General features: G+C 42.1%; 1 protein-coding gene across 1 annotated transcript in view; it reads left to right on the top strand.

Annotated features, from left to right (window-relative positions):
• Positions 1-2,324, top strand: part of Txndc12 (thioredoxin domain containing 12) — a 28,837-nt gene extending 26,513 nt beyond the window's left edge. Inside the window, exon 7 of the mRNA XM_048351306.1 lies at positions 1,460-2,324. Coding sequence (XP_048207263.1) covers positions 1,460-1,539 — 80 coding nt within the window. The 3' untranslated portion in view covers positions 1,540-2,324. The remainder of the gene's footprint in view (positions 1-1,459) is intronic.
• Positions 2,325-15,059: the final 12,735 nt, after the last annotated feature.

The raw sequence follows: 15,059 nt of genomic DNA, 5'->3' as shown, positions 1-15,059 counted from the left end.
TTGAGTTTTGAAGAATGAGGCCTAATTAGCAACCAGACTGAGGGAAAGGGCATCGGGCAGAGACAGGTGAGATCCTGCCACTTAGGCTTTCTTGTTGTTTGTAATTCTGGAACACAAGCATTCTGGAGATAAGGGTTGAAATTCATGTCATATATTTTTCCCTTTTTTTCTCTAATTTATGCAAAGATGTTTGCTAAGTTATCATGTGTCCTCTATTACAAGGACAGCGATCACTTTAGAGCTCATATTCTCAGAATAAGGAAGAAGAAAAAGAAATCTAGAAATACTCTCTTCTTTCCCTGGGTAAAGAGACCTCATCTTCCACAATCAAATGCTAATCCTTGGAAAAGGAGATTTTCTGCATCAAGGACAGCTGGGCATTAGATCCCCAACTCTTGTCTCTTAAGTTTCTCCTTCCTTTAGAATATTAAGTTCCCACTGCCATTTGCATACCGGCATATATAAATATGAATACCAGGCTCTTCACTGGACTCCCCATGGCTCAGATAACATGAAACTTCAACATTCAAATCTGGCTTTACCACAGGCTAGGCAAGACAAAATAGGAAGATGGAACTAAGCTATATTATCTGACTCTTGAGCTTAAGGACTTGCTGTTCAAGATTCACAGATAGCTTCTACCTAGCTTCCTCTGCCATTGTAGTACCACTACATGGGCCTTCACCAAAGTAGCTTTTCTCCTTGAAATGCAGATCCCTAAGAGGGATGCCCAGAGATATGCAGGAAATTTAATTTCCTGTTTGCCTAAGCTCCTTCTCTTAGGGTTCTTTATTTTTCTGGCCTGAAAAAGTGACTTCTTGCATTATAGTTAATAATAGAAATATCTGTACCCTTTAGGGGAAACCATTTCCCCTCCCAGTGTGCACATGCCACCTGTAACCTCTGCAGGAAATGAAATAAATGCAGCAGCCATCAAGAAGGCATAATGGGAATGGTAAGAAGCATGAACGGTCTGTAACAGGAGAGCAGCTCTAATCCTAGAGGACCAGCCAAAGTAATTACTACATTTGTAGGTTCATAGTTTATGAATGCATCTATCCTTTCTATAATTTTTATAATTGTCATGTGTGAAGTAATTACCTTAAGGGCTAAAATCTAGAAGTAGATTTTGAGTCCAGATCTTGTGTACTTCTCATATTTCTCCTAAAACACTTTTTTTTGCCAGTCCTTTGGGCCTGGGCCTCAAGGCCTGAGCACTGTCCCTGGCTTCTTTTGCTCAAGGCTAGCACTCTACCTCCTGAGCCACAGCACCACTTCTGGCTTTTTCTGTTTATGTGGTGCTGAGGAAGCGAACCCAGGGCTTCATCATGCTAGGAAAGCACTCTATCACTAAGCCACATTCCCAGCTCCTCCTATAACACTTTAAAGTTACATTTGTTTTCAGAAGTCGTATATTAAACATGATTCATGCTTGTTCTGCCTTCCCTTTTTTTCACAGTTGTTCAGGGGATGAAGGAAGCTCAGGAAAGGCTGACTGGTGATGCTTTCAGAGAGAAACATCTTGAAGATGAGTTATAATACGAACATATATTGCTTCTTGTGGCAAAATTGGTATTCTGAAAGGAAAACTGCAGCAGAGGGAATATTGAGGAATCATCCAGAACAACTAAACTGACCAGAAAACCTTGCTACCACTTACACTATCTTGCCTGGCGCTATCTTGCCTGGATGAGGACTGCTAATTGAAGCTGGTCTGTGTTTTGTGGAAATAGCATCTTGAAGCAGATTTCCTTCTCCTACTTCCTATTAGCTAAATGTCTATTTGCCTGGGAATATGAAGAGTGAAACCTTTTGACACAAAACTTGAGCCACTTGTCACACACCAGAATTTGAGTCTTTATCCATTTTCTTCCACTTGACTCACCGTGGTGGTGAAAAGAAGACCAGTAGCAACTTTTCTACAGTGTTCAGTTCATGGGAATATCTTATCAGTTTTTAAGAAAACAGCAAATTCTAAATGCAAATCAGCAATTCTGCTCCCTATCAGGGAGATCGGCCTGGTTTGTTTTTTTTTCCCCCCCTCTCCATTTCTACTGGGAATAATCTTAAATCTCTGCACCTGCCTTCCTCTTGTCCTGCTCTGGCTTTCCTGCTTGCACGCACATGTGCACAGGAATGGCCGTGTGCTAGGGCTCAGTTCCAGCTGGAAGCATGCTTTCCCTGTTACTGTTGGAGAAACCCAGGCCTCTGTGCCCTATGTGGAGCCATTTTTGTCAAGTCATCAACTGTATTTTTATACTGGGGTTAACAAATATAAAAGATAAACTATTAATTGTACCATTAAACTTTAATAAAACTTTTAATAAAGGAAATGTGTTGAGCTAAGTTTTGTTTTTTTTTTTGGCCAGTCCTGGGCCTTGGACTCAGGGCCTGAGCACTGTCCCTGGCCTCTTCTTGCTCAAGGCTAGCACTCTGCCACTTGAGCCACAGCGCCCCCTCTGGCCATTTTCCATATATGTGGTGCTGGGGAATCAAACTGAGAGTTTCATGTGTAGGAGGCAAGTACTCTTGCCACTAGGCCATACTCCCAGCCCTTGAGCTAAGTTTTTGGTTATTAGAGGATGGAAGGAGGCAAGCAGAGTTCTCAGGAAGAAAACAAAACCTTTAAGGACTCCCTTAGGAGTCCTACCATAGACTCCCAATCTTTTAACCATTCATCAAAATGCGCCCCAGAGATTATCTTTTTCTTTAGAAAAGAAAAATTTGATATAGAACTCACTGTTGGAGTCAGGGATCCTCAGATCACAGCTTTCTGAGTAGGATTACAGATAGGACCCATGAGTACCCAGTGGCTTTTTGTCTTATACAGTTTTTTTTCCTAAGCATAATTTAAAATGTGACATTAAAAATGAGATCATGGTTGGGAATGTGGCTTGGCAGTATAGTGCTTGCCTAGCATGCATGAAGTCCTGGGTTTGATTCCTCAGGACCACATAAACAGAAAAAGCCAGAAGTGGCACTGTGGCTCAAGTAGTGTGCTAGTCCTGAGCAATAAGAAGCTCAGGGACTGCTCAGGCCCTGAGTCCAAGCCCCAGGACTGGCAAGAAAAAAAAAGGAGAAAAGAAATGTCTTTCTGGGATGGGAATGTGGCTTAGTGATAAATGGTCTGGGAATGTGGCTTAGTGACAGAGTGCTTGCCTAGCATGCATGCAGCCCTGTGTTCCATTTCTCAGTATGACATACACAGAAATAGCTGGAGGTGGTGGCCTGTGGCTCAAGTGGTAGAGTGCTAAACTTGAGCACAGAGAGGCTCAGGGACAGCACACAAGCCCCAGGACTAGGGGAAGAAAAAATGTTTGGCAGGATATATGAACAAGCCAGAGCATGTGTAGGAAGACATTTTAGTAATCATTAAGTCTACCCTAAAGTGATGGACTACAAGTCATAATGTTATTTACACTTCAGTTAGTAATGCTAGCAAATCTCCAGATGTTAGCAACATTAGTATGTTTCGTTTTCCTTGTCTTTTTTTTTTTTTTTTTTTTTTTTTTTTTTTGCCCATCCTGGGGCTTGAACTCAGGACCTGGACACTGTCCCTGAGCTTTTTGCTCAAGGCTAGCACTCTACTACTGGAGCCACAGCACCAATTCTGGTCTTTTCTGTTTGTGTAGTACTGAGGAATCAAACCTGGGACTACATGTATGCTAGCCAAGCACTCTACCACTAAGCCACATTCCCAGCCCCTCCTTGTACATTCTATATTTGTGATGTTATGATGTACTTTTGTGATGTTATGATGGTCCTTTCTAAACAAAATTACTTGAAAAGCAGTATTTGTTTTTAAAGCTTTTGTAAATAAAGGCTTCACAATTTTTTTTAAAGGAGATAGTTTGTACCATTTGGAGAGATTTTAAATTTAGATGATATGAAGTGGAGATGATGGAAGATAAGCCTTTTCAGCACCAGTTTTATTATGGTGCTTCTAAGGGAGGATTTGAGGAGAACCTAGAAAAAATGTTGAAATCATCCAGGTAACAAATTCATAACAAGCCTCTGTCTTAGAACTCAGACTATTTAGAATTAGAATTGAGAACAAGGGTGCTCACTGAACCTATAATCCTAGCTATTTGGGAGGCTGAGATGTGAGGATTGTGACTCAAAGCCAACCTGGACAGGAAAGACTCTTCAATTAGCTAGCAAAAAGTTATAATTGGAGGTGTAGCACAAGTGGCAGAGCATCAGCCTTGAGTGGAAAAAGCTAAGGGACAGTGCCCAGGCCCCGAGTTCAAGCCCTAGTACTGTATGCAACAACAAAAATATCTACTTATACATGCAACATTATGAGTCAGGTGGGGGGATCCCCCAACCCTCCATTAGTCCACCACTCAGAGACAGTCTCAAGCAAAAAGATGGATTTATTGGGGAGGTAAAAAGTATACTGACCTGCCAGGGTCATGGCCCAGACTCAGGAGCTAGGACCACAACTGTAAAAAGCAGGCTGGCCAGCCAGGGCCGCAGTCCAGACTCCGGAGCTGGGACTGCATGCCCCACGCCACCCTCAGGGTTAGGTTATAAAGGCAAACACCACATGGTCAAGCTTGCCACACACAGGTGGCCAATAAGGTTACAACACTTACAGAGCATGCCAGGTCACACACAGGTGGCCAATGGAGTTACAGTCTGTCTCATAGTAACTGTTTGAACCAACCTATTACTTTAGTTAGGTTTGGCACATGGATTTGGTGGGGCTCACATGATGCAAGGGGATATGCCTACTCATGGGAGGGCACAGGTTTAACCTTGAGCTTTCCACTACTCAGGTAGTCAAGCAGTTTACACAATCTTATCACAGTGAATGGCAACTTCCCTGGATAGGGTGGGGGAGATCTTAGCGAAGATGGGAGTCAGCTTCTGCTCTCTTTAACTAATCTGAGATGGAATCAATCTGACACCCCTCAACATCCAATGATGGTGCTGGCCAGATCTGACCTCCATATTACATATACTGTGAGGAAGCAGGGGCAATGAAGATAGGGTGAGGAGGTGAATGCAAATACAAGGGAAATTTCTGTGGTGATAGAAATGCTGATAGTGCTTGTTAACACAGCTGTGTACATTTGTCAAAACATCAAATTATGAACACAAGCATTTTATTGTGTAAGTTATATGTTCATACACATAACTCTCCAAAATGAAGTCTTCCTGAAAGAGAGTCTGATTTAGTTGAACCAAACAGTGGCCGAGGCAGTATGTAAGACCTTCCAATAAAGTGAAGGAAAGCTAACTGTTAATTAAATTGTACTTAAGGCACGTGATAAATAAATGCATTTTGTCAAAGCATAGTGTATTGATAAAGTTTTTTTTAGTACTTTTGTGGGACTTGCCTTATGCAAGATACTTGTAAGACATATGGGAAAGTCTGAGATACAGTTGTATATATGTCTGCCTGACCTAGGGAAGGGAAAGAAAAACAGGTTGTAAGATATCACAAGAAGGGGCTGGGGATATGGCCTAGTGGCAAGAGTGCCTGCCTCATATACATGAGGCCCTGGGTTCAATTCCCCAGCACCACATATACAGAAAATGGCCAGAAGTGGCACTGTGGCTCAAGTGGCAGAGTGCTAGCCTTGAGCAAAAAGAAGCCAGGGACAGTGCTCAGGCCCTGAGTCCAAGCCCCAGGACTGGCCAAAAAAAAAAAAAGAGAGAGAAGATATCACAAGAAATGTACACACTGCCCTACTATGTAACTGTACCCCTTGTGCACAACACCTAGTCAAAAACTTTTGTTTAATTAATAAATTATTTTTAAAAAGGGTTCTTATGGTAATGGGAGGGGAAATGAGATTGAGAAGTGAAAGAGGAAAGTTTAGCTGATAAAATTGTTCTTTCTTGTTTGGTTTTGTTTTTTTTGCCAGTCCTGGGGCTTGGACTCAGGGCCTGAGCACTGTCCCTGGCTTCTTTTTGCTCAAGGCTAGCACTCTGCCACTTGAGCCACAGCGCCCCCTCTGGCCATTTTCTGTATATGTGGTGCTGAGGAATTGAACCCAGGGCCTCATGTATATGAGGCAAGCACTCTTGCCACTAGGCCATATCCCCAGCCCCCTGATAAGATCATTCTTAAAAGTCCTCTTGCTGGGTGCTGGTGGCTCATACCTCTCAGGAAGCTGAGATCTGAGGATCAAGGTTTGAAGCTAGCCTGGGCAGGAAAATCCATGAGACTCTTATTTCCAATTAACCACCAGGAAACTGGAAGTGGAGCTGTGGTGCAAGTGTTAGCTTTGAGCAGAAAAGCTCAGAAACAGTGCTCAGGTCCACAGTTCAAGCCCTATGATTGCCAAAAAAAAGTCTTCTTTCTCACTCAGATTTGTATGAATAATGTTTGATCCTACCCTTAGTATACTGAATGCCAATAAATGGCTACTAGTCAAACCAATTTTTTTCTTTTTGCCAATCCTGGGACTTGAACTCAGGGTTTGGGCACTGTCCCTAAGTGTCTCTTGCTCAAGGCTAGCATTCCACCACTTGAGCCACAGAGCCACTTCTGGCCTTTTCTGTTTATGTGGTACTGAAGAATCAAACCTTAAGCTTCATACATGCTAGGTAAGCACTCTACCACTAAGCCACCTTTCCAGCCCCCCAATTTTTTCCCCTAGAAGATCACAGGTATTTAAAAGGAGGTAATTATTCCTGATGGTCTGTTCTGCAATATGCTTTATCAGATAAACAAATAGCACCATTAGTTTACATGCTGGAAACCTGAGACCCATTCTTTTTATTTTCTTTTTTATAATGATAGGCTTTTGCTTTTTTTTTTTTTTGCCAGTCCTGGGGCTTCAGGGCCTGAGCACCGTCCCTGCCTTCTTTTTGCTCAAGGCTAGCACTCCACCACTTGAGCCACAGCACCACTTCTGGCTTTTTTCTATATATGTGGTGCTGAGGAATCGAACCCAGGGCTCCATGTATATGAGGCAAGCACTCTATTGCTAGGCCATATTCCCAGCACCTGAGACCCATTTTTGATACATCCTAACTTCACTCTTTAATTTCCAGTTACTGTGTGTTGTCTCTAATTGTCTATTGTTATTGTTATTGCTATGATTATTTCTTTGCTTCTGAGACAGGATCTCTCTATGCCCTTAGGCAAGGCTTAAATTTGAAATAGTCCTAAATTCTGGGACTTCAAGCATGTGCTACAAAGCCCAACTCTTTCTCTATATAAATTATCCATTCCTGGCTGGGAATGTGGCTTAGTGGTAGAGTGCTTGCCTATCATGAATGAAGCCCTGGGTTCAATTCCTCAGCACTACATAAATAGAAAAAGCTGGAAGTGGTGCTGTGGTAGAGTGCTAGCCTTGAGCACAGAGAGGCTCAGGGACAGAGCCCAGGCCCCGAGTTCAAGCCCCAGACCGGCAAAAATAAAATTATCCATTCCTTGTTAGGCTTTTCTTTTCCAACTTGCATGCTGAAGTTCTAGCCCCTATTGTGTCAAATGAACCCCTATTGTGTCAAATGACTGCATTTGAAGGTAGAGTCTTTTTTTATTCATTCGTTCATTCATTTTTGCTGTGTTGGACCCAGGGCCTCTGTATACTTTTATTTATTTATTCATTCAAATTTCAGCAAGGATTTTATAATGACAGGATAGAGTAGGGTGAAGTGGAGAGGAAAGAAATATTTCCTGTTCCCCATGCAAGAAATGGGAAATAAAGTCTCTTATTGTGTTTTTGAGATAGGATCTCACTTGAACTTGTGATCCTCCCATCTCTACTTCCAGAGTAGCTGAGATTATAGGCATATTCTACCATGCACAATTCAGCAATAGAGTCATTAAAGAAGTAAATACTACTTATAAGAAGAGGAGATTAGAATATAGACATCACATAGAGAAAAGACAATGGGAAGGCACACAAGACAGTGGTCCACCTGCTAAGGAGAAAGTCCTCAGAATGAAAGAGTGAGTAATGCTGATTCCCTAGGGCTAAACATCTTACTTTGGCTATCATGTGCCAACAGGGAAGTGTAAGGTCCAGAAGTATCCCAGAGGAGGGAGTGATGAAATTCTCTCCAGGTAAAGATCACGTTAAGTGGGAAGTGGCTTTCTAGAAAAAGTATGAGTGTTGAAAAGGTCTGTACTAAATATTGAGCTAAAAGGCCGTTTAGAGACCTCTAGATCATTCTGTGTAGCCAGAGCATCAAGCCCAAGAAGGAGTATGAGACTGAACCTGGCCATGGACCATAACTGTATCCAGCCACTGCTGTGTAAACACTGTAAGAGAGAAAAGGCATTGGTGTTAATCATTTAGCCATGAATGCACCTTGGGAGAATAATTTTTCCTCTCTGCAGGTTAATGTCATCATCTATGGTTGGAGATAAAGCCAGAGAGAAAAGAACCTGATAGAATGTGCTGATACTGGATTTTTATCTTTACAGTGCAATAAATATCATTGATTTCTTTCCCCAGTTTTTCTCTATGTTTTCCGTCTTCTGCCTTATTTTCCCAGGAGACTTAGAAAAACAATTTAACCTTGTTGACTGTCAGATTCTGCTGCTGTTGAAATAATATCACCTAAGAATCACCTCAGAAGGCACCTGCAATGTAGTTGGTTCCCTTTCAATCAGGCCTGTACCCAGGTTGATTTCAGCACCATGGTTACTGGTCAGTTCAGAGAGAGTGTAGTTCCCATGTAGGACAGAAGAGGGAGTATCAGACTAAACTATATTGGAAGGTCACAGGGCTGCCTCACCAACCAACTCAAATGTCAAGGCCTTGGAGAGACTTCTGTTTAGTAATTCTAAAGTAGCCTCAGCTACATGTTGAAATAAAACCCTTTTGTACAACTCCCTAACAGTAATAAAAAAAACTAAAATAAGTGAAATAGCCTCTGCTAGTAACTTTTGATCCTTCTCTTTGGATGGATTATTTCTTCATACATGGTTATGGCTATCTGAAAATTTCTTAGGTATTTTGATTACTTGTCTTCCTTCCAGGATTCTAGCTTTTTTCTGTAAGGACATGCTGTGTACATTGTGCTGAGAACATTGGCTCATACTGATGGATTAATGCAATATTTATGGAATGAATGATTGATACAGTATTGAAAACAGAAGGTGGAAACTACAAACAGACAGATTTTAGCAAGGAGGACTTTCCTAGCAACAAATTACCCAAAGACAAAAGTGCTCTAGAATATACAGTCTCATTCTTGGAAGTAATCTGGGCTAGGCTACAGAGGGGCCTCCATGTTGATTTGTGGTTCCTTTTGTTCCTCAGTAAAATTTCAATTAAGTTTTTATCTAAAACCTCAATGACAGAGTGTCTCCTAGTGATTGTGTTAAGTTACAGAACAGGTTTCCTGTTTCATAACAGTATAAAGAGGGCTGAGGGTGTGTGAGAGAGAGGTAAGGGTACTGGTGGTGTTAGATTCTGCTTCCAGCTCTGTGGGAGATGTCTCACTCAGATGCTGGTGGGTTTGATTAAATTTGAGTAAAATTAATAAAAATAATTATGAATAATCATTTCTAGAGCAGTTGCTGCTTTACCACTAAGCTCTTGTCCTCTTCTACTGGTCCCTACTGTTGTCATGACTGTCTCTTCTATTCTTTTCTCATGTGGAATACTACCCAAATCAGAACACTCTCCTAAATTGCTCCAATTTCCTTTCTCCGCATTTACATCCAGCCAGTCACAAACTCTTAATACCCCACTGCATTTACTAGCCCTGGTCTTAAAATCTTTTTTTGGATTATCTCACCAACCTCTACTCTTGCTTCTGAGCCCTCTGTATCTTAGAACATCCCATCCATCACCTATTGTGTAGGCTAAGATCTTTCTAAAATATGAATTTGATGGAGTTCTCCCCCTGAATAAATCCCTGTAACTGTCCCTCATCCTTAGCATGGCTCCCAGCTCACTATGGCTCTTACTTATGCCTCGCTCCTCATCTACTACTGTAACAGTTACATTTGTGCTTCCAAAGACTCAACATTGTCCGGGGACTTCACATTCTCTTCTACTTTTGGACCTTTGTGTGTATCGGTCCACTTGTCTTGGCTGCTTCTCCTTGCATTTCACCACACAGATCCTTAAATCTCACATCTATGTCCTAGGACCTAGCATGGGGCTAGACCTAACACCACAGGCTTCTCCCTGTTGACCTGCCTCAAGTGAGAATATTCTTGCCAAATGCAGCAGTATGGCTGATTTAAGTCTTAGATGTCTCTGCTTACAATAGCTAAGCAACCAGAGACTAGTTATTACTTGCTCACATCTCAGATGGCATGATTCAGCCCCTGCTTCACAGGCTTTATTGTGAAAGCTATATGCAATTATGGGTATGAACAAAAGCTTGTAAATATTAATGTATCTATTTGTTTAAAAAATAGCCCTGGCATTGTTTAAAAAATAGTCCTACCTGAACTAGGGAAGGGAAAGAAAAATGAGGGTATAACAAATATGACAAGAAATGTACTTACTACCTTATTATGTAACTGTACCCCCTTTGCACATCACATTGTCAGTAAAATTTAATTAAAAAATAGCCCTGAATACCCTCAAAGAATGACCCAAAGAATGATTCTATATTAGGTATGAGTGTGACCTTGGCTTTTGTAGAGCTCAGGCTTGTGGATCTTGTAGCCTTACATCCTAGACCAGAGACTGAATGAACTCTTTTTGTGGGTCAGAGACAATGTGTAACTAAGCCCTGTGGAGAGTAGGTATTTATTAGTCAGGTTTCTATGACCAGAACAAATACTTGAGATAACTAACTAATAAAGAAAAGATATTTATTTTAGCTCACAGTTTTGGAAGTTGTGGTCCATGGGCAATTGGGCACCATTCCACACATTATAGCAGGAGAGTGCGGTATAAGCAAAACCACTTACTTCTCTCAAAAGAGAGAGAGAGAGGAAGGGGTCAGACTCCCATTATCCTTTAAAGGGCATGTCCCCAATGACCTAAAGACCTCCCACTAGTTTCTTTTTTTGCTTTCTTGCTTGCTTTTCCTTTCTTCCTTTTTGCCATGTTGACATTTGTTTGAACTTAGGGCCTTGTATTTACTAGGTGAGAGCTTTTGCACCTAAGTCTTGCCCCCAGCCTACCTCCCAATAGTGCACTCTGGGGATCTTTGGGAGATACTTAAAATCCATTTGATTTATTGATTGGATGAGTGAATGAATGAACAAGTGGTGATTACTCCAGGGGAGGGAGAAACTCATGAAAACTCATGGATATATTATGGAACATGTTGCATACATAGAATTCCAAATAATTTAATATTCTTTGAGATCCAGGCATGAGGAAAGTGTGACCAGGTGTGAGCTGAAGGGTAGAAGCATGCAGACTACCTCGGGCCATATGTTCATGTGAATCACCTGGGCTACAGAGGAGGGCTATGGGGTTCTAAGTTGGGTTTAAGAAGAGTCCTTTGTGTTGTGCCATGTGTAGAATGCAGGCAAGATTGAAGACTATCATGGGAATAGGACAGTGAAGAGGCTTCAGCCATGGAATGGAAAGGAAGAGATGGAATGCAGAGCTACTAGGATGTGGAATAGACAGGCCTTAGTGAGGCAGGGTGGGCAAAGGAGAGGAGTAGGTGGTTCTTGGGCCCTGACAATTTGGCAACCCACATGGGCAGTGGTGTGTCTTGATGAGGGGGCAGTGCCTTGGTGTGCATTTTAACCAGCTTCTTACTTGCTAAACAAGTACTCTGCCACTTGAATCATACCCTATTAACTTTGTGCCTTAATTGTTTTTCAGATAAGGTCTCTTGCTTTTGCCCTGGAGGGCCTCACATGATAGTCTCTTACTTCTACCTCCCACATAGCTGGGATTATAGGCATAAACTACCACGTCTCACTTATTTTGAGGCTGGCCTCAAACTATGGTTGTCCTATCTCTACTTCCCAAGCAGCTGAGATTCCAGGCATGAGACACCAGGCCCAGTTAGAGATATCTTTCGTACATACATATATAACCATCTTACTCCATTGCTTAAAACGTTTTTGGGCCGGGCACCAGTGGCTCATGCTTATAATCCTAGCTACTCAGGAGGCTGAGATCTGAGGATGATGGCTTGAAGCCAGCTGGGCAGGGCAGTCCATGAGAGTCTTAGCTCTAATAAACTACTCAGGAAAAGCCCGAAGTGGTGCTGTGGCACAAGTGGTAGAGTGCTAGTCTTGTATTCAGAGAGGCTAAGGGACCGCATGCAGGCCTTGAATTTAAGCCCCAGGTCTGGCAAAAAAAAAGAAAAGAAAAAGGTTGTTGAATGCAAGCTAAAGTCCCAGATTCCTAGTATAATTTCCTTGCCAGTCTTTGAAGCCCTGTCTTCCATCATTCATCTCAACAAAGCCTATGTTCCTATGATTTCCTTCCTTCCTCCCTTCCTTCCTTCCTTTCTTCTTTCCTTCCTTCCTCCCTTCTTCTCTCCCTCTCCCCCCTTTCTTCGTTCCTTCCTTTCTCTTTCTTTCTCTGTTTCTTTCTTTCTTTCTTCTCTCTCTCTCTCTCTCTCTCTCTCTCTCTCTCTCTCTCTCTCTCTCTCTCTCTCTCTTTTCTTCTTTCTGCTTCAGGTCAGTCTTCTGGCACCTCTTCCTGCGTCCCCATTGAAGAGTCAGGCTACTGAAGCCATGTGAAAACATCTGGCTTATTAACACAGTTAAGTTGCTAGGATGGCCCTGAGAGACTTACCTGAGGTAAAGGTTCATCTTTTGTGAAGAGTTGAACATTCCAAATGGCATCCACTTATGCCACTACCTTTTCTAAGACACGGATTCTCTTTTGATGAAAACAACAACTTCACATTTCTTGTAAAAACTAAGACATAGAGCAGACTGACTTCTCTATCTAACAAGTAGAAAAGTATTCTTTCTGACTTGTGCTTTCTTGTCCATAGAAAAAAGGGCTAATGATCTATGTCTTTAACCAGGATCTTGCCCATGTTATCCAAGCACTCTTCCACTTGAGTAACTCCCCAAGCCCTTGGCTTTTACTTGCTACCTTTGCGCAGGTGGGTCTAAACTTGGAGATCCTCCTGCCTCTCCCTCCTAGTAGTTGGAATGACAAACATGTGCCATGATGCCCAACCCTCTGTATGATTATATTGAGGATTAAGTAAAGGATATAAATAGTACTACTATATTTTGTGGATCCTAGTATATTTTATTGATTATAATCATCATTATTATTGCTTTTGTGCCAGTAGGGCTTGAGATCAAGGCCTTGCAATCTTGTTTGGTTCCCTCATCCTCCTCTGTTCAAGACTGCTGCTCTACCACTTGAGTCATACCTCCACTTCTAGTTTTTTGGTGGTTAATTAGAGATAGGAGTCTCACAGACTTTTCTGCCTGAGGTTGGCTTTGAGTGACAATGCTCAGATCTCAGCCTCCTGAGTACTAGGATTGCAGATGTGAGCCATCAGCATCCAGCTCATTGACTATAACCATTCATCAATCTGATCTGAGACAAAAAAAAATAGGCTTTTGTGTTTCTTTCCATTTTCACTTGGGCACTTTGGATCTAGAAGTGAAGACAGTAAAATAGTTCGATTTGGTTTGTTTTTCCCTGTGGTGACCACCCAGTAGTGAATAGGGAGACACAAATGATACAACCCAAATGTCAAATATAACTTTTCTGCCTCCTTAATAGCTAAATGTAACGGGCTTGAATTTAACACTGGTAATTTCAGAGTTCTCTGCATCATTTCTGTGAATTCCACAAGGGTTTGTGCTCTTATAGTTACTTCTGCTTCCCGTCTTCTTTTTCAATTAAGACAGAACAAGTCACTGCTCAACTTCCTAACTCATTGTATTCTCATTATAGTCTCACGACTTCCATTTCTCAAAAAAGCATTCCTAGATACCCTTTCGCCGCTCTCCCCTGCCCAACCATGAGAGGGCTTCTTGTGATTCTATCTATTAGCATTTGCCTACTCTTATACTGATTTTTTTTCTTTTTTCTTTTTTTTTTTTTGCCTGTCCTGGGCCTTGGACTCAGGGCCTGAGCACTGTCCATGGCTTCTTTTTACTCAAGGCTAGCACTCTGCCACTTGAATCACAGCACCACTTCTGGACATTTTCTGTATATGTGGTGCTGGGGAATTGAACTCAGGGCTTCATGTATACGAGGCAAGCACTCTTGCCACTAGGCCATATCTCCAGCCCTTTATACTGATTTTCTTACTTGCTATTTTCCTTTCCTCTCATCTCTCTTTACTTCCACTTTCTCCCATTTTGCCAAGCAAATTACAAATTCTTTTCTTTTCTTTTGTTTAACAGAGCAATTGGGTGCTTCTTCCACTACCACATTCCATAGTCAATAAAGCTTGAGCAGAGCAAAAGGACCTTCTGTGCATCAGGGGCTATCCTTCTTAGAGAACAGTTTGGGTTCAAAGTAGCATTTTTCTTTTATACGAATGAATTGTATTTAATTATTTATTTGCCAGTCCTCGGGCTTGAACTCAGGGTCTGGGCACTGTCCCTGGCTTCCTTTTTTTTTTTTTTTTTGGCTAGTCGTGGGCCTTGGACTCAGGGCCTGAGCACTGTCCCTGGCTTCTTCCCGCTCAAGGCTAGCACTCTGCCACTTGAGCCACAGCGCCGCTTCTGGCCGTTTTCTGTATATGTGGTGCTGGGGAATCGAACCTAGGGCCTCGTGTATCCGAGGCAGGCACTCTTGCCACTAGGCTATATCCCCAGCCCCCTGGCTTCCTTTTGCTCAAGGCTTGCACTCTACCACTTGAGCCACAGTACCACTTCTGGCTTTTTCTGTTTATGTGGTGCTGAGGAATTGAACCCAGGCTTCATGCATGCTAGGCAAGCATTCTACCACTAAGCCACATTCCCAGCCCCTGATTTGTATTTATTGTGCCTGGCACTTTATCAGATGTTTTCCAGTTCTTCATTTGCTCTTCACGACAACTCTGGGAGGTGGCTCTTGTTATTGTTCTTTCTATACACAAGGAAGGAGTTTGTGTGGGAGGAAAAAGGAAAGGAAAGAAAAAAGAAAGAGGTCATTGATCTAAGATCATGCAGCAAGTAAGTGATGGAATAACAATTGAAAACCAGGACTGTGTGGTCACAAGATGGTGCCCCTTCTTCTTTAAAG

Source organism: Perognathus longimembris, chromosome 7, assembly GCF_023159225.1.
Source record: "Perognathus longimembris pacificus isolate PPM17 chromosome 7, ASM2315922v1, whole genome shotgun sequence".
Classification (NCBI taxonomy): domain Eukaryota; kingdom Metazoa; phylum Chordata; class Mammalia; order Rodentia; family Heteromyidae; genus Perognathus; species Perognathus longimembris.
This window is presented reverse-complemented; position numbering and strand designations above follow the sequence as displayed.